This window comes from Cetorhinus maximus, chromosome 22 (assembly GCF_964194155.1).
Source record: "Cetorhinus maximus chromosome 22, sCetMax3.hap1.1, whole genome shotgun sequence".
Classification (NCBI taxonomy): domain Eukaryota; kingdom Metazoa; phylum Chordata; class Chondrichthyes; order Lamniformes; family Cetorhinidae; genus Cetorhinus; species Cetorhinus maximus.
The window spans coordinates 57,473,912-57,494,341 of NC_135900.1; the positions used below are offsets into that span (position 1 = coordinate 57,473,912).

General features: G+C 44.1%; 1 protein-coding gene across 3 annotated transcripts in view; it reads right to left on the reverse strand.

Annotated features, from left to right (window-relative positions):
- The window catches only part of cadps2 (Ca++-dependent secretion activator 2), a 782,646-nt gene that overhangs the window by 345,450 nt on the left and 416,766 nt on the right, over positions 1-20,430 (reverse strand). For all 3 annotated transcript variants that reach the window (XM_078568371.1, XM_078568372.1, XM_078568373.1), the window contains exon 7: positions 13,780-13,891. In XM_078568371.1, coding sequence (XP_078424497.1) covers positions 13,780-13,891 — 112 coding nt within the window. The remainder of the gene's footprint in view (positions 1-13,779; positions 13,892-20,430) is intronic.

Below are 20,430 nucleotides of genomic sequence, written 5' to 3' on the forward strand. Positions count from 1 at the left end.
ATGCAAATTCTCATTGTATCACCAGGCTCTTTGAACTCCACCTCTTCTAACAATAAAACCTCTTTCATAGTCCCAATTTTATTAGTAATATAAACATTGATTGGTGTCTCCTAGCTAGGTGCAAGATTTCACTCCCCTTCTTGAGTGCTATATCCAACAAAATGCAAATGTGCTCTACCTTACTGTTTACATCTCAAAACTACTATACATCAAAGCGCCTAGGCTAGCTGGCTTTAATCCATTTTAAGACACACAAAGACACACCCACAGACTAAACCTCTATTTAAAAAAAAAAATTCCAATAACATTATGTACATTAATGGCTTCATGACAGTTGCCTACAAAAACAGCATTTAGTCAGTGTTGTTTTTAGTTTGTTTGTTACAGTAAAAGTCTTAAAACTTGAAATCTTGTCATGTGATCCTTGCAGTCAGTCACTGGAATTTCAAATATCTTTTTATCCATCTCTAAGGAGATCATAACAATTTCTTTGCAAATTTTTATACTAGAAATCCACCAACCACGATTGCTCTCCTCGAAGATGTACTAGTTATTTACTGTTGTTAAACCAGAAGAGATTATCTCCAAGGGCTTTTAACCATTTGGACAAGCAGATAAGTTCACCCTGAAACCAGCCAATGAGGTTAATGAGCTCCATGGAGCTGTCAAATCCAAGTCTCTAGCAGCACCACAGGTACAAGCACCAAACTCACTGATTTCTCTTACAGGGGTCAACAACAAAACATACATATTCTTTAAACTTGATTATTTTGTGAGGGGTCTAATATGTAATAATACCTAGGATGTATGTGCCTATGTATCAAGCAGGTGCAGAAACAGATTTAGGGGTGTATGCACACAAACCTTTGAAGTTAGTAAGTGTTGAGAAGTTTGTGCAAAGAAGCTTCATGAAGAGAAGCTAGGGTGGCCACTGATGGGGATTGGGAATACCATAACAATTTCCTCTGGGCTGCCTACCTATGTGCCTGAGCACATGGAACCATTATTACAAATTTAAGGCCTGCTGATATAAACTTCTCAATGGTGCTAAACAGAGATGGCAACCAAAAAAACAGGCTCTGGTTTACTGTATGAGTCTTGTTCCTTCTTACCTTCATCAAAAATATGTTTGGCTCCCTTCGATCTAATGTTTTCAGCTTGCCGGTCATTGGAAGGGGAGCAGGTTCCAGAGGAAAAGTTGCTGGTTCCATGAAATTTAGACCCAGTGTTAAAATACAGAAAAAGGATAATGAAAAGGATCATGAAAGTCTGAGCCTGGCGAGGTATTAGTGCTCAGACATGTTGAAGAAGGGGATCCTTTGCCTGTAGATCCTGTGTTAGGGGTCTCACCTCCTTAGAGCTGGATTTTCATCTCTATTTCTTCTGCTTTGTGGAGCCATGTGTGGCTGAGAAGGCAGCTAGAGCTGCTTTTCCTGTTCCTCATCAGAGGTCCAAGGTATAGCTGCACAAGCTGATCCCATGCTGCAGTGAAAACTGACAACAGGCAATATCTGATCAAGGTGAGAAAAGCCCAAAGTTGGTGAAATGGCTTCCAATAAATTGGAAATCACCTGTGAAGCAGTGAAATCTGGCTTACTGAACAAGTCCTGTGAGTACAAACCTTTCACATAGACAGCCCAACAGCTGTGCGCTTTTAATGTTTAAAGGTTTTCCGGCCCGCAGTTTCAATGAATAATGACTCCCTGCTGTGTTCTTGCCTTGGTGATCTTTCAAGTGTCACACAGCTTGGGAAACCTGTTCAGTGTCCGTTAAAAAAGAATCTTGGGTCAAATCCGCAATTAATTGCCTGCTTCCCTATTGAAATTACTTACCCGACAGCTCCAGTAGCATTCAATACTCACCTACAAACGAACCCCAGTTAAACCTATAAGTGGACATGATCATGTTGGATTCCTGACCCTTCAGCACCCGCACCCAACTTGCCTTGGCAGATAAAATTCTGCTCACTGTGTCCAATTCTGGGCAAGACAGTTTAGGAAGGATGTCAAGGCCTCAGAGAAGATTTTTAGAATGGTACCAGGGATGAGAGGCTTCATTTATATGGAGATAATGGAGAATCTTGGGCTGCTCTCCCTAGAGTAGAGAAGGTTGAGAGGTGAATAATAGTTATTCAAAACCGTAACGGTTTTTAGTTGTTTCTCCTTATTTACTCTATTTCCAATGGCAAAAGTGTCAGTAACCAGGGGACACAGATTTAAGGTGATTGGCAAAAGAACCAGAGGCAACACGAGGATACTTTTTTTTAGTGTAGCGAGTTGTTTCAATCTGGAATGTACTGCTTGAATAAGTGATGAAGGTAGAGTTAAAGCAGGGGTGTAGAATCCTTTGGAGAACTCTACCAAAGTGCTGGCACAGATGCGGTGGGCTGAATAGCCTTATTCTGTGCTCTATCATTCTATCAATCTATGGTTTTATTTATACACATCTTGGTAATAATATTAGTTCCAAGACTACTATTCCAGTGTATAATTTATATATTATAATTCATATACTGACCACTCCAATTTTGTAAAGGTTTTGCAATATATGGATAGATATAACTTATTTTCAATTAGAGCACATACAAAAAGTCAGAGAGGAGATGGGTACAGCTTTGATGATGCATCTTGTGGAAATAATATGTCATAAGACATCTGGTAATCAATGCAACTTGGCTCATGGTGCAAGAGCATGCACATATCAATGGTTAAAAAATGCTGTAAATAAACAAAGCACCAGCTGGATGTGTCATGCTGTGACCAACTGAATAAGTCACTGGTGTCTTACTTCATCTATATCATGTCTGTACGTGCTGTACTGTGGTGAATAAACCTATTGACTTAATCAAATGGATAACAGATGTGTTTTTAATGTGGACTCATTTATTTTGTGACAAATGGGTGTTTCATGTTATCTGCTAACAAACCCTCCTCCTGAGACATTTCAGACTGGATTAACAGCACAACAGGGATCCACACATGACAGTTGAGAAATGTGGGTGTACAACTGAGTAGATACCTTGAATCTCAATAGTCCTCTTCAGTGTCTATAGAGCACATGGTTACAAAACTCAGCTATTAGTAGAACTGGTAATATTACTGACAACCTCATCATGGCAGGCAACAATTACCTCAGATGACTCTTACAGCATAATTATATTTCATTATTCTGATGTGAAAAATGAATAAGAGGCAACAGCCTAAATTCATATTATTGTATTCCATTTTTAGCAATTAGATACACTATCCTTCCTAGATTGGGAATTTTCCAAGAATAGCAACTGTGCATTGATTTTCAAATTCATTAACAAGTAACATCTGAGCCCAACTTGGCAAGAGGTGTGGATCTTAGCTCAATAACGTGCACCATGAAATATGTCAGAAGGCAGTATGTATCTATCATTTTTGAGGACCTTCTTGAGAGTGAACAAGTTGTGTAGTTTAGAAGATATTTGTCTTTGCAAAAGAACTGGCCAATTGTTCTAATCAGCTTCAGTAACTGGGCAAATTGTTGAACATCTCTGCAAAAGTGAATGGATTCAATCTATCACATTCCTCTATTCATTTTGTGTAACTAGGTATTTTGTTGATTTGAATAAGGATTATAGTCTGGGCAGGAATCCATGTATGGCATGAACAGCCATGCTGAACAGTTTGAATAACACGTTGAGGCAAACTAGATATACTTTTAGAATGGAACAGACTATCTGAAATTTTCGTTTCAAATGCGATACTTTGCTATACTACCATTAGGAATATAATTATACAATAACAATCTACCCCCTGACAGTAGCTACACTGTAGGATGGAGTGTAAATCAAGAAATAATGGGGGCTTGTAAGAAAGGTACTGCAATAATCAATTGGAGATTTTAATCTTCATTTAGTTTGAAAACATCAAATTGGCAAAGGTAGCCTGTAGGATGAGTTCATGGAAAGTATTCTGGGCATTTCCTTGGAACAATTCTGGAACCAATCAGGGAACAGGCTTTTTGGACTTGGTAACGTGTAATGAGACAGGATTAATTAAAGACTGAATAGTGAAAGATCTTCTAGGCAAGAGTGATCATAACATGATAGAATTTCACATTCATTTTGAGGGTATGAAATTTTGGCCTGAAGCTATTGTCTTAAACATAAGTAAAAACAATTACAAGGGAATAAAAAGACAAGGTTGGCTAAAGTGTAATGGGAAAATAGGTAAAAAGGTAAGACAGTAGAGAAACAATGAGAGACATTTAAGGAGATATTTTATAACTCTCAACAAATATATTCCTTGAGAAAGGAAGACTCCATGAGAAGGATGGACCATCTGAAGTTAACTAAGAATGTTAAGGCTGGTATCAAATTGAAAGAAAAGATATACAATGCTGCAACGACTTATGATAGGCCAGAAGATTGACAACATTTTATAAACCAACAAATGGGGTGATTAAATAAAAATAAAGAGGGAGAAATTGGACTATAAGAGAAAACTGGCAAGAAATATAAAAATAGACAGAAAACGCTTCCACAAGTGTATACAAAGGAAAGAAGTAGCAAAAGTGAGTCTGGAGAATTAACAATAGGAAATAAGGAAGTGGCAGTGACTTTGAGCAAGTATTTTGTATCCATCTTCACAGCAGAAGACACAAAAAGCATCCCAAGAACAGGGGGCAAAAGAAAGGGAGGAGATTAAAGCAATAGTGATCACTAGAGAAAAGGTATTTTGAAAACTAATGGGGCTAAAGGCTGACAAGTGCCCTGGACCTGATGACCTGCATGCTAGGGTCTTTAAAAAGTGGCTGCAGAGATAGTGGTATATTGGTTGTAATCTTCCAAAATTATCTAGATTCTGGAAAGGTCCCAGTGGACTGGAAAACTGCAAATGTAACAACACAATTCAAGAAAGGAGGGAGACATAAAGCAGGAAACTACAGGCCAGTTAGTTTAACTTCTGTCATTGCGAAAGTGCTAGAATCCATTATTAATGAGGTAGTGGCAGGACATTTAGAAAACCATAATACAATCAGGTAGAGTCAACATGGTTTTGTGAATGGGGGATCATGTTTGACCAATTTGTGAGAGTTATTTGAGGATGTAACAAACATGGTGGATAAAGTAGGAGCAGTAGATGTAGTATATTTAGAGTTCATGGTGTTGGCCGCGATATACTACTGTGGATAGAAGATTGTGTCACAAATGTGTAGTTGTGATTTTATAGATTTTTGTAAAAAAGCTAATCATCCTACTAAATGGTATACAAGAAGCTTTAAAGATGGCTGCCAAAAATGACCTGACTTTTTTCAACTGCATGTGGTCAAGCTCAATAAACTCTAAGTGGATTGCATATAGACATATCCAGACATGTGAAGACATTTGAAATTCAATTTGCATTTCCACAAGGGTAAACAGAAACTCATGGTGGCTTCCCCGAAGGTGTGACTAGCTCTTTCCTATCTCCTCAAACCTGGGAGAATGGGAACCATTCGAGTTAATGGCTGAGACATAAAAGGTTAATTACCTCGGCTAAATAGACAATGGATGGCACTTTGCCACCCAGAACAGGGCTAACCCAATACCTAATATGGAAGCATGATAAAATGACTGCTATTCCAAACTGTTCTAAGTTTTGGAACAGCATCAATTCTGTCTGAGAACAGCTATTTTTATGTACAGAACCCCAGGAATAACTGAAAGAAGCATAATCAGAGAAGGTTCTTGGCCAAGGGAGGACAAAGAGGAAGGTATTAAGAAACCAACTGCTGTTCTGCCAAACGAGTCCAGGCAATCTGCAAATGCTGCACCATAAAATTAGTGAGGAACGGGAAATCTCTCTCTCCAAAAACCTGACCTACTGAGTCCATCTGAAAAGGCAAACCTCCAAATAGTCAACTGCAGAAGCCATCCCAGTTGCTAAACTGAACTTCAAGTTTCAACCCCTCCCCTTCAGAATGATGGAACTTGAGCAATGGGCAGGCAACAATATCTCACAGAGGCTGATATGAAATCTCATCTTTAAGTACCTTTTTTTATCTTTATCTGCTTTAAACCTTTGTACCTGTATTTCAGTTAATAAATTTATCACTTTTACTCAAATAAATTTTAGCAGTAGTTCTTGTTATAAACTAACAGAATCATAGAATTTTAACGGCACAGGAGGAGGACATTCGATCCATCGTGTCTGCACTGGCTCTGTACTGAGCATTATGACCCACTGTTATTTCTCCATGCCCGTGCACTTTGTTTCTATTCAAATAATCATCCAATGCCGTCTTGAATGCCTCAATTGAACCTGCTTTTACCACACTCCCAGGTATTCCAGATCCGAACCACTCATGTGAAAAAGTTTTCTCACGTCACATTTGCTTCTTTTGCAAATCACTTTAAATCTGTGCCCTCTCATTCTTGATCCTTTTACAAGCGGGAACAGCTTCTCCCTCTTTAGTCTGTTCAGCCTCCTCATGATTTTGAGCATTTCTATCAAATCTCCTCTCCGTCTTCTTCTCTCCAAGGAGAACTGTCCCAATCTCTCCAATTTATCCTCATAGCTGAAGTTTCTCATCCCTGGAACCATTCTTGTAAACCTCTTCTGTACTCTCTCCAATGTGTTCATCCTTCCTATAATATGGTGCCCAGAACTATACACAATACAGCAGCTGAGGTCTAACATTGTCTTAAATAAATTCAGCATAACCTCCCTGCTTTTGTACTCTATGCCCCTATTAATAAAGCCAAGGATACCATATGCTTTATTAAATGCTCTCTTCTCCTGTCCTGCCACCTTCAATGATCTATGCACATATACACCCAGGTTTTTCTGCTCCTGCACCCTCTTCAAAATTTCACCCCTTATTTTATATTGTCCGTCCATATTCTTCCTACCAAAATGCATCACCTCACACTTCTCCGCATCGAACTTCATCTGCCACCGATCTGCCCACTCCACCAACTTGTCTATGGGCAGAATTTTACCCTTGGTGGGGTTGCTGGGCGGGGGGCGGTCGGGAAACTGATCGCTGCCCGCGATCGGCAGCGCACTGCGATTTTACGCGAGCGGGCCAATTCAGGCCCACCCAGCATGAGACGCGGCCTGTGAATGTGCGCGAAAGGATGGGCGGGGGCTTAATGTCCGCTGGGTCCAATGTCAACTTGGCGGCCAAATCAAATGTGGCCCAGCAGCCCCTGGGAGGCTGCCATTGAAGGACGTGGAAGTCCTGTGCTTGGAGGCCGTAGCGGGTGGACAAGGCAGGCGGGAGGGCAGGTCGGAGTGGCAGTGAGGGGAGAAACAATTGTCCCCAGGGATGGGAGGAGGAGACCCCCTCCACCTCACCAAAAAGGCCTGGGAGGAGGTGGCATCCAGGGTCAGCAGCCATGACGTGGTGAGACGCACATGGGTCCAGTGCTGGAAGCGCTTCAACGATCTCCTGCAATCGGGAAGGTTGAGCACCGTGTTGGCATGGGCCACATTGCAGAACAGGTAAGAGTTGCCCACCCACTCCCCCGGTAGACCTCAGAGGTCTTAGAGTGTGAGGGCAAAACTCAATGAGGCAGGATCTGGCTGAGGGTTGATCCCTGGCTGCTTGGGCTGAGTGCCTTCCGGTTCCAGAGTCATGAATCCGCTGAACCCCACGAGGTGTTCCTCAGGTGGGATTGGCCAGGCTGCAATGGCGCTGCAGGTAGAGGGTGGACTATTCAATGCTCCTCTCTCCTTTCATCATAAAACATCCCATAACAATGCTGAGAGGCTGTGGACTGGCGGGGGACCCCCACACCTCCTCACCCTCAGTAGCTATAAGCGGCAGGCCCTGGAGCTGGAGAGGCACCTTGCACCTCGGTCAAGCGGCCGCAGTGAGGTTGGGGTGCCAGAGGGAGGCAAGAGTGCAGTGCACTGAGGTGAGAATGTGGCTTTTTGCAACCATTGCAGTGTTGTCTCTATATTTATGTGAGCCTCGAACCTGGAATGCCCATTGATAATGGAATGATGAGGGCACCATGCTGCAGATCAATGCCAGACATGCACACTGACAGTCTAATGACTTAAGCTAATGACATGTCCTTCTTCACCCTTTGAGGCTCACCAGCAGCCCCTCATTGTGAGGAGCCTGAAGGCCCACCCCTGACCCCTGATTATCAACATGCTGAGCACGCACCAGCATCACACCCTCTCTGCCAAGCAGGCACCAGCACAGATACCAGCACCTCGGTGGGCATAAGATTGCTTCCTAATATCTCGGTGCACATTGGTGAGGGCACTTCACACTCACATGAGGTACAGGCGGAGGCAAAGAGTGCCCAGCGCGCCGAAAATCAGATGACTACTGGGGACCAGGAACATGCTCAGTCGATGACTGATGATGGGCCTCTGGATTTGTCCCTGAGGCAGCAGCTGTTGATGTCCAGCAGGGTGTGCGGTAGGATCTGGTGGAGATACATGAGGGAATGTGTGCCATGGTCTCCATTAAGGATGAGCCCTTGCAGAGCGTGAGCAATGCATTGACCATCATGTCCAAGTGCAATGCCTCCTCCATGGAGAGAGTAGCGACTCTCATGGAGAAGCTGCTCCAGGGGATGAATCAGGGGTTCCTGGGGATGCACTCAGGCCTGCAAGCCCTCACTCCGGCAATGACCTCAGGTGGTCAGTGTCAGTGTGAGAGATGGATTGGTCACCCAGTATCCCAGCTAGGCCCCCATCCATCAATGGTGAGCAAGGAGGTCCAATGCAACCTCACGTTGGCGTGTGAGCCACCTACCGTCTCTGTGGGTTCCTCTCAGGGCGCTCCAGATGAGGGCAGCTCCTCCACCCCTCTGCCAGTGACAGTGGCATCTGATGAGGCTGCAGCGACTGGGGAGATGGCAGCCGTGGCACTGGCCACTCCCTCTCAGGCGGGGCCACACAGGCTCCAAGGGCCAGAGGACGCCTGCCAAGGTCATCAAGGCCAACAGGACAGCAGAGTCAGAAGGCTGTCTCCAATGCCGTTGCCAGCGAGGGGGGAGCACCAAGACGCGGCACTCGCAAGCAAAAACTTCAAGCACCTTAAACACAACACGGCCTAATCACGGGTGATATTTGTTTCCCCCATTTGTCTGGTTTTTTTTAATGGTGTGATGTAAAACACTGGTCATTTCTGCAACGTTTGTCAATCAGCAGTAAATGAGATTTTTTTTTGCAACTGGCCTCTGGATGCTTCATTTGTTCTGTAGGTGCAGGGTAAGCCATGATGTTATGATGGACGTGTGACTCCTTAAACTTTATTGCACTGGCACATAGTGTATGTTGTTGACCAAGGAACTGGTCCTGTCAGGGATCGAGTATGGAGCCTGCAGCCCTGGCATGTGGTGGTGGTTGTTTTTATTTGGTAGGCTAGCTGAAGGAGCGTTTGATCAAAGCTTCCTGGATGTCCCTGCCCCCCTGGAGGTTACCCAGGTCTGTGTCTTTGCCCTCAGTGTTCTCCTGAGCGTGCTCGTTCTCGGACTCACCACTGGACTCATCGTCTGTTGCCTGTGCAGCTGCATCAAGATCTTCCTCCACTGCATCCCCCCTTGCCAGTGCCAGGTTGTGCAGAATGCAGCATACAGCCACTATCAGTGACATACGATATTGGGGGGCATTGGAGTGCGCGCCCTGAACAGTCGGGGAAGCGCATCTTAAGAAGACCTATGGTTCCCTCTACCACAGCCCTGGTGGTGCCGTGGCTCCTATTGTAGCGCTGATCTGCCTCTGTTCTTGGATGGCGGAGAGGCGGCATGAGCCACCTTTTGAGGGGATAGCCCTTGCCACCCAGCAGCCACCTATCCAGCCGAGCCGGAGCACTGAAGGGCCCCGGCACCTGGGAGTGTCTGAGGATGTAGGCGTCGTGGGAGCTGCCAGGGTACCTTGCACAGACTTGCAGAATCTGCATCCTGTGATCACACACTATCTGCACGTTCATGGAGTGGAATCCCTTCCTGTTGACGAAGGCACCAGGCTCACCCGCTGGTGCCTAGATGGCCACATGTGTGCAGTCGATGGCACTCTGGACACGAGGGAACTCAGCAATCACTGTGAAGCCTCTGGCTCACTCTGCCTGGCTGGCCTCGTCCATGCAGTAACGAATGAAAGTCAATGCACGCCTGAAAAGAGCATCAGTCACCAGTTTGATGCAACAGTGGACAGCTGATTGGGAGACTCCACACAGATCCCCCACTGACCCCTGGAAGGAGGCGGAGGCATAGAAGTTAAGGGCCACCATGACCTTCAGAGCCACTGGCATAGGGTGTCCACCCACACAGTCAGAGCTGATCTCAGGGCCGATCCTCTGGCAGATGGAGGTCACTGTTTCCCTTGAGAGATGGAGCCTCCTTCAGCACCTCAGAGATATTGAGGTAGCTGTAAACCCTGGCAGCAGGATAGTGGCATTTTCTGTGGCTCCTTCTGCCTTGGACTGCCTGCTGGCCCTGCACCCCTTGTGCCTGCGCCTCTCCTCCCACAGGTAGCTCCACTGGAAGCTGAATAGGGAAACCTGGCCTCCTCCCCCTTCTGGCCCTCTCTTCCTCAGAGGAAGAGCTGCCTCCAGCAGAGACCCCAATCCCCATTACCAGGGTAAGGGAAGGCTGTCTGATATCTGGAAGGCCCTACGCAGTATGAATCCTCCGGGGGCCTGGAAGACAACACTGAGTCCTGAACTGAAGCCTCTAAATGCAGCTCTGAAGCAAAATGAAGCAACCAGTAGCAAGTGATATCCAAAACTACTCACTATTCACTTTGACAAGCCCACTGACCCTTCTTATCCCACCTGTGGATGAGGACTTGCAAATTGTAGCCTTCCCGCCTGCCTATTTTGCCCGTGCGATGGCCTGAAAATCACACGGGCTATGTAGTTCGAGACAATTGGTCTCTCAAGGGCCTTAACTGGCCACCTAATTAATGGCGGGCATGCCTCCGTCTTCATCACTGGCCAGCATCAATGCTTTTTATTTCATGCACAGGCGTGTCAGGCACACGCCCACATGCCAAGGGTAAAATTCTGCCCTATGTCTTTTTGAAGTTCTACACTGTCCTCCTTGCAGTTTACAACGCTCCAAAGCTTTGTATCATCCACAAACTTTGAAATTGTCCCATGTACACCAAGATCTAGATCATGAATATATATCAGGAAAAGCAAGGTTCCCAATACCGACCCCTGGGGAACTCCACTACAAACCTTCCTCCGGCCCGAAAAACATCCATTGACCATGACTCTCTGCTTCTTATTTTTCAGCGAATTTTGTATGCAGGTTGCTATTGTCCTTTTTATTCCATGAGCAATAACTTTTCTCACAAGTCTGTTGTGTGGCACTGTATCAAATGCCTTTTGAAAGTCCATGTACACCACATCAACAGCATTTCCCTCATCGACCTTTTCAAAAAACTCCAGCAAGTTATTTAAACACAATTTCCTCTTTAGAAAACCATGCTGGCTCTTCCTTATCAACCCATATTTTTCCACGTGACTACTAATTCCTGAATAATTGTTTCTAGAATCTTGCCCACCACTGAAGTTAAACTGGCCAGTCTGTAATTTCTGGGCTTATCCTACAGCCTTTTTTGAACAAGGGTTTAATGTTTGCAATTCTTTAGTCCTCTGGCACTTCCCCTGAGCCTAGGGAAGACTGAAAAATTATGGCCAGTGCCCCTGCAATTTCTACTCTCACTTTCTTCAATATCCTTGGATGCATCTTATCCGGTCCTGGTGCGTTGTCAGCTTTAAGTGCTGACAGTCTATTCAACACTTTCTCCTTATCAATTTTGAACCCTTCTAGAGACAGAGTTTCCTCTAACCTTTAGTTTGTTTACAACTAAAGTTTGTCTGTTGGATTATTTTCAAATTGAACCACTCATAAGTTAAAAGGGGGCCACAGATACACACACACAAACTCTTAGCTCACAGGCTACTTTAAGGAAACATCTTTTACATGGTCTTGAAAATTGGCTGACTAACAGGAAACAGAGAGTCAGGGTAAATCAGTCATTTCAATATGGCAAACTGTAACTAGTATCAGTGCTGAGGTCTCAACTATTTCCGATCTATATTAATGACAAATGAAGAGGCCGAATGTATTGTAGCCAAATTTGGTGATGATACAAAGATAGGGAGGGAAACAAGCTGTGAGGAGAAAACAAAGAGTCTACAAAGGGATACAGATAAGTTAAGTGAGTGGGCAAAAAATTGGCAGATGGAGTATATTGTGGGAAAATATGAGGTCGTTCACTTTGGCAGGAAGAATAGAAATGCATCTCAATGTTGAGTTAGATTGTGAATTGCCATTTTTGTGAAGCTAATAGAGCTGCGCAACTTGGATAGCTTCTTTTTGATATTAGCATTTAACCACCATCTGCTTCTTGCCTAACGTTGTTGTACCATGTGTGCATAAATAATGCCGAGCCATTAACCTCATCTTTGTTTTGACGGCAAATTCTGGTTCATTGTACCGTCATGTATTTCCACCCTATGAATGGAAGGTGCCTTTCAAATTACAACATTATCACACTGAAAACAACCAGAAAAACTATAAGATCATAAAAAAGGAGCTTGAGTAGACCATTTAGCCCATCGAGCCTTCTCTGCCATTCAATAAGATCACAGCTGATCTGATTTTGACCTTAATTCCACTTTCCTGCCTGCTCCATGTATCCTCGACTCCGTTGTCAATCAAAAATCTGTCTAACTCAGCCTTGAATATATTCTATTACCAAATCTCCACTGCTCTCTGTGGAAGAGAATGCTAAAGACTAACAACCCTCTGAGAGAATAAATTCCTCCACATCTCCGTCTTTAGTGGGAGACCCCTTATTTGAAAAGGTGCCTCCTAGTTCTAGATTCACTCACGAGGGGAAACATCCTCTCAGCATCTACCTTGTCAAACCCCCTCAGAATCTTATACGTTTCAATAAAATTACCTCTCATTCTTCTTAACTCCAATGTGTTTAGGCCCAACCTGCTCATAAGACAACCCCTTCATTCCAGGAATTGGTCTAGTGAAACTTCTCTGAACTGCTTCCATTGTATGTTTATTCCCTCCTTAAGTAAAGAGACCAAAACTGTACAGAGTACCCTAGATGTAGTCTCACCAATGCCCTTCACAGTTTGAGCAACACTTCCCTACTTTTGGTTTATCATTTTCCAAGTTGAAAATGACCCATTTATACTGACTCTCCATTTCCTAGCTAATCCTCTATCCACACTGATAAATCACCAATAATACTTTGAACTCTTATCTTGTGCGGTAACCTTTTATGTGGCTGCTTATCGAATGAGTTTTGGAAATCTAAATACACTTACATCTACTGGTTCTCCTTTATCCATCCTGCTTGTTACATCCTCAAAGAACTTTCATAAATTGGTCAAACATGATTTCCCTTTCACAAAACCATGTTGACTCTATCTGTTTGTATGATGATTTTCTCAATATCTTGCTACTACCTCCTTAATAATGCATTCTAACATTTTCCTAATGACAGACATTAGGCTCACTGACCTATAGTTTTCTGCTTTCTGTCACTCTCCTTTCTTGTTAGATAAGTTAAGAAAGTATATTCGTACATCTGTCAACATAGAACACAGTTACCATATGATTCTCAGATGCCTGCCATTCAAATAGGAGTTCTGGTTGACAAAAGCATGAAACTATGAAAGGATTTTGTACCTTTCAATTTGTGAGCTGAAAGTTGAGCTTGTCCTGTGTGGCCATTTCAATTACACATCAGCTAACAACTGCAGAAAATAAATTCTCAGGACTTTCAATACTGAAATGAAACTCCCAAATGTAAAGGTGAGTCTTACCTTCCCCAGCTCTTTATCTTCCAGGGCAAGAACTCCTGTGCTCTCTGTGAAGAATTTAATCTTGACAACTGGGCGAGGGTGTGTAGTTGTAAAATCTCCCTGAGTTTCCCATCTGCAACAGACATAAGATGAGGAGTGATTTTCCATTTTTGTAGTACATTTAATTGTTCTTGATTTTGCTGAAAAGAGAGATATGTTGCCAAAGCTTTTCGTCTTGCACTCATCAGGACAAACGCAAGAATGATAAATTTCAAACGATTACAATTTATACTACAGGACAAAAGGATGCTGATTGGTTGACAAGTTGACTCCCATTGACTCTTCATTGTCATAGAGACAGTAACGGGGAACTATAGGCTGCCCAAGCTCCCAGGTAGTTCAAAAAAGGTGCAAGGCTTGAGCATATTCCTTTTGGTTGCAGAAAACGGGTCCCTGCATATGAATTCATGTCACTCCTAGCAAATGTAAACGAGCTACTTTACAAGCTCGACCGATTATCTTAAATTGGTTGTTAGTATAGCTTTTTAACGCACTCAGTATTGTTCATCAAGTGCTGCCCAAACATGGAATTTTATCTAACAGCAGATGTTTTGTTTTGGGTTTTGTAAGTGTGGGCTGGTTGAGTACGGTCTGTATTTTGCCTATTACAAACAACTAGAGGAACATACTGTTTGATTTGATGAGCGAATAGCTGGAATGTACAGCCTACATACCTGACATTGCACTAGCACTGAAATTTATACATGATATTGCTCAGTTGTGTGGTAGGCAGAATGTAATTTCTGACTGACGGCAGCATCCGGCTAATGGAAAATATCACTCATGTAGACATTGCATAATTGCAGCCTGAAGTAGCTTGTTTAACCAGTTGTTCAAAAGATGTTCTGCTTACCACATAATTGAGCAAGATTGTGTATGAATTTCAGTGCCAATGTGATGCCAGGTTCATAGGCCTTACATCACAGTGACTGGCTGATTGAATCAAATAGCATGTTCCTTTGGTTGTTTGTAATAGGCACATTACAGTCCGTACTTAACCAGACCGTGCTTGCAAAATCCAAAAACAAAATGCCTACTGTTAGATGTAATTCCATGTTTGGGCAGCGCTTGCTGAACAATCCTGGGTACGCTTTTGCTACACTAATAACTAATTTAAGATAATCAATTGAGCTCATAACGTGGCTCATTTATGCCTGCTAGAGGTGACAGGCGTTCATACACAGGGACCCATTCTCTGCAAGCAAAAGTAATATGTTCAAACCTTGCACCTTTTTTGAATTACTCAGGAGCTTGGGGATCCTATAGTTCAATGTTGCTTTCTCTATGGCAATGCCTCAGCCAATCAAGAGTTGACTTGTCAACCAATCAGCACCCTTTTCTCCTCTAGTATAAATTGTTGTGATTGTTTGAAATTTGGCATTCTTACATTTGTCCCGTTGATGAATGAGTGCAAGGCAAAAAGCTTTAGTGATATTCAAGTTCTGTACTACCAAGCAGTTGTTCCAGATTTAGAATGGTCAGAACTTCACGTTGTTACTATATCACAAAGGCATGAAGAATATTTTCCAACAAACACACAGATCTGGGTATGTAGACAATTTGCGTTGCTTTTGAAGGGTATTGTCAAGAAATGGCACAGCCTCATTTGTGTCAACAGAATTATATTTGCACAAAGCAAGGGGCACTTTATTTTTCTCAGAATCTCACACAAAGCACATTGACCCAACCATTCAGAGGACGTTGCCAGGTTCTTGGATTTGTCTGATGAACATAGAAAATGTGATGTATTGAACACGTGGATGAAGTGCCAATAGGCTTTAAAGGTAAAAGGAACCACAAACCAGCCAGGGAAACAGTTTATAGTGGTGGTATACGAGTTGTCAGCAGAGTTTAAGGAAATTTCATTGACAGGCATTCCTTATTTGACACTCTAGATTATGCTCTTTTGCTATTGTTAGCATGGTGTTCTTCCCTTCCAACACTAGGATGGGTGCCAAAGAAAAGAGAAGTAATGCAATAACTCCTGACATGAGCCCAGCCCCTCTTCTCAGTATAAGTTTACATGTGGGGTGTTTGCTTTAAATTTGCCAAGTTGTTCAATAATAAATCTTAACCACAAAGGCATCTGTTTAATGGTTGGTTTTGCATTATGACTGTTCTAGGAGAAACTTGGTAAATGAAATCCACAGGTGACATCATTGCATCTGTTTCTCAAATCCCTTCATGGTCTTGCCTCTCCCTAGCTCTGTAACTTTCATTAGGCCTACCCTCTGAAATTTCTGTACTCGTCAGGGTAGCGTCCTAGGCTCAACTATCTTTAGTTGCTTCATCAATGACCTTCCCTCCATCATAAGGTCAGAAGTGGGGCTGTTCGGAGATGACCGCATGGTGTTCAGTACCATTCATGACTCCTCAGAGACAGAAGCAGTCCGTACCCATTTGCAGAAAGACCTGGGCAACATTCAGGCTAGGGCTGATAAGCAGCAAGTAACACTGGCATCACACAAGTGCCATGCAAAGACCATCTCCAAAAAGAATCTAACCATCTCCCCTCGACATTCAATGGCATTACCATCACTGAATCCCCCACTATCAACATCCTGGGGGGTTACCATCGACCAGAAACTGAACTGAACCAGCCACATAAATACTGTAGCTACAAGAGCAGGTGAGAGGCTGGGAATTCTGCAGAGAGTAACTCACCTCCTGACTCCCCAAAGCCTGCCCACCATCTACAAGGCACAAGTCAGGAGTGTGATGGAATACTCTCCACTTGCCTGGATAAGTGCAGCTCCAACAACACTCAAGAAGCTCAACACCACCCAGGACAATGCAGCCTGCTTGACTGGCACTGCAACCACCACCTTAAACATTCACTCCACCACTGATGCACAGTGGCAGCAGTATGTACCATATACAAGATGCACTGCAGCAACTCACCAAGGTTCCTTTGACAGTACCTTCTAAACCCGCAACCTCTACTATCTAGAAGGACAAGGGCAGCAGATGCATGGGAACACCAGCACCTGCAAGTTCCCCTCCAAGCCACACATGACCCTGACTTGGAAATATATCGCCGTTCCTTTACTGTTGCTGGGTCAAAATCCTGGAACTCCCTCCCTAACAGCACTGTGGGTGTACCTACTTCACATGGACTGCTGTGGTTCAAGGTGGCAGCTCACTACCACCTTCTCAAGGGTAATTAGGGATGGGCAATAAATGCTAGCTTAGCCGATGATGACAAACATCCTGTGAAAGAATGAAAAAAACCTCCAATTCTGGCCTCTTGCACATCCCCAACTTCCTTGGCTCCAGCAATGCCAGCCGCACATTCAGTTGCTTCACTTCTATGCTCTGGAGTGTCCTTCCTAAGCCTCTCCACCTCTCTACTTCTCTCTGCTCCTTTAACACACCCATTGAAAAATACCTCTACGAACCAATCTTTTGGTGACCTGTTCCAATATCACCTTCTATGGCTCTGCATTAATTTTTCATTCATAATGATCCAGTGAAGCATCTAGGTGTTATTGTAGTTGTTAAAATGCTTGAAGTCAAGGGAGTACATCTCACTCACTTCAGTGGAAAGAGCAACTACATGCAGCATTTTATCTCATCATTTCATTTATCTTACTTGTTGTCATCAGGCCTCCAAAGATTCTGTTTGCAAAACTTAATGAAACTCTTCATGTCAAGTGGCCACCATAGATTTAAGAAAGCAATTTATTTTCAGCCAGGATTAATCTGAACTTCTCAAATATAAATAATTTGAAAGCATCCAGGGCCTCAATAATGCAACACAGAGCAGGCCAATATCAATGGCCAACATCTAGGCCCCTGATTCCAGGCTTATTCATCTTAAATGTACAGTCTCATCACATTCATCATCTGGGGGAAGATACAGCAAGCACATTCAGTAAACACTATTCAGCACAACTTGTTGAGCAAACATTGCAACATCCTTGCAGAAGCTGAGATATCACATGATAGGAGCTTTACACAGCAATTGTTAGATTTCGCAAATATCATGATGCTAAATTCTTTACATCAAGTTGAGAAAACTTTTAGGGTCCACTAAACACACTGAAATAAAGCGCTTGCAGTCCTTCCTACCAGCAAAAATTTTGTTCTTGAAAGAGACGATCTACATTTGTCATCACTGATGTTCATGTGTATATATACACTTGTCATTTGAAGATAAGTTGATGCCCAGAAATGTTGCTTGTCTGTTAAATAAATAAATGTTTTTCCCTGTATGTGTAGGTGACAGTGAGAGATGCTGAGCAACACCTTCTCACCTCAATATTAGAAAGCAATGCATACAGACAGACAAGAGCTTTTCAAACTTGTCAGTAACAACTCCCAACACCACGTCCTGTTCCCCTCAGACCAGACCAAGAACATCCAGAACTACAGACCTGTTAGTTTGATGTCATTAGTTAGGGAAAATGTTAGAATCTATTATAAAGAATGTGATAACTGGACACTTAAAAAGCAATGGTAAAATTGGGCAAAGTCAATACGGATTTATGAAAGGGAAATCATGTTTGAGATACATGCTGGAGTTTTTGAGGATGTTACTTGTAGCATAGATAAAGGAGAACCAGTGGATGTGGTGTATTTGGATTTTCAGAAGGCTTTTGATTAGGTCCCACACAGAAGGTTAGTAGAGAAAATTAGATTGGGGGTAACATAACGGGCATAAATTGAGAATTGGTTAACAGACAGAAAACAGAGGACGGAATCGTTCGTACCCGCTGGCTTCGGGCGTGTTCAGTGGCTTGAGCGGACAATATGGTGAGAAGGCAAAAAAATCGGTTCGTGAAACCAGTTTGCAATCTTCTGCTCAGCATTTCCCACCATCAGACGTCAGGAACCTCATTGTAATACATCAGCGCATCATTATAAGACTAGCCTGCTGGACTCATCCACCCCTGCTGGTGTTTCATGAAAGAATATAAAAGGTGTGCACTTGGCAGCCTGCACTTTGAGGGGAACTTGGAAGCGAGTGCACAGTAACGTTGTGGAGCGCTGGTGATGGACGCCAGTTGGACCTCAAGGTTGAGGCACGTTGGGTTGGGGGGGGTGGGGGGGGGGCAAAGGCTGCCCTGTGGTTCAGGTGACTTTCCGGGCCGGGAAGGGGGGAAAAGGCTGCCATGTGGTTGAAGGGGGCAGACAAGCATGTGCAGGTGGGGGGTGTGGGGGGCTGCTGGGCGAGGGAAGCAGCCATGCATTAGGGACACCTTGTATAAAGTGACCATTCCTCTGCAGCTGAGACAGTTCAGGCGCAGCTACATTGATATGATTGGAGTCGGTCCTCTAGCTTCTCTGCCCACTCAAGCAACACAGAGGCAAAGTGTCACCAAGTGCTCCAGAGCTTTTCACCCCTCGGGCACAGACTGCAGACTAATGAGTGTTTTAGTGGACTGCAGAACAGTTGGACAACTGGGCACATTGTACAATCTCCTTGCTGAAGCTGGCTGCGGAGCAGTCACTGGTGGAGGCGTTCACTGGGGGGGCGATGGCGTGGTGGTATTGTCACTGGACTGGTAATCCACAGAGCCAGGGTAATGCTCTGGGGACCTGGGTTCAAATTTGAATTCAATAAAAATCTGGAATTAGAAGTCTAATGATGACCATGAAACCATTGCCAGTAATCGTAAAAACCCATCTCGTTCACTAATGTCCTTTAGAAAAGGAAATCTGCTGTCCTTACCTGGTCTGACCTACATGTGGCACCAGATCCACAATAATGTGATTGACTCTTAAAATGCCCTCTGAACAAGGGCAGTTAGAGATGGGCAATACATGCTGGCCTAGTCAGCGGTGCCCACATCCCGTGAACGAATGAAAAAAAAGCCCCTTGCAATGTCATCATCCTGGTTTGGACCAGTCTCCCCAATGGTTCAAGCTAACAGTGCAGCCTTGCAGCGCGGCTTCGCCTGTGCCTAAGCTGAGAGCACAACATGCAGTCCACAACAGATGCCGCCTTTCATTCCTGCAGATGACTGAGAACCAGTGTTGCCAAAGACTGCTCATGTCTAGGGAACTGGTCGATCACATCTGCCTGCTACTGCCATGTGAACATGGTGGGCATTCACTGCCGGAGGCCATGAAAGTGACCGCGGCTCTCAATTTCTATGCCAGTGGCTCCATTCAGGGCTCCACAGGTGACCTCTGTGGGATATCATAAGCCTTCACCCGCAAATGAATCCATGAGGTCACGGATGCCATCTCGCGAGGGCACACAACTTTGTGCATTTCACCTGGGACCACGAGAGCCAGGATGTAAGAGCGACTGTATTTGCCCAGATCTCAGGTTTCCCACAGGTGTAAAGTGCCATCGACCGCACCGATGTGGTGCTCAGATCTCCGTCGCAACATGGTCAACTATGTCAACCGCAAGGGATTCCATTCGCTGAATGTGCAGCTGGTATGGGACCACCAGAAATGTATCCTGCAGGCGTGCGCACAGTTTCCAGGGAGTGTGCACAACTCCTATGTTCTCAGTTGGTCAACGATCCCTGACTTCTTCCGGAGTCCACAGAGAATGCAGGGATTGCTCCTCGGGGACAAGGTCTACCCACAGAGGGCATGGCTGATGACACTCATGCGGCAGCCTTAGGCTGCAGCAGAATCAAGGTTTAATGAGGC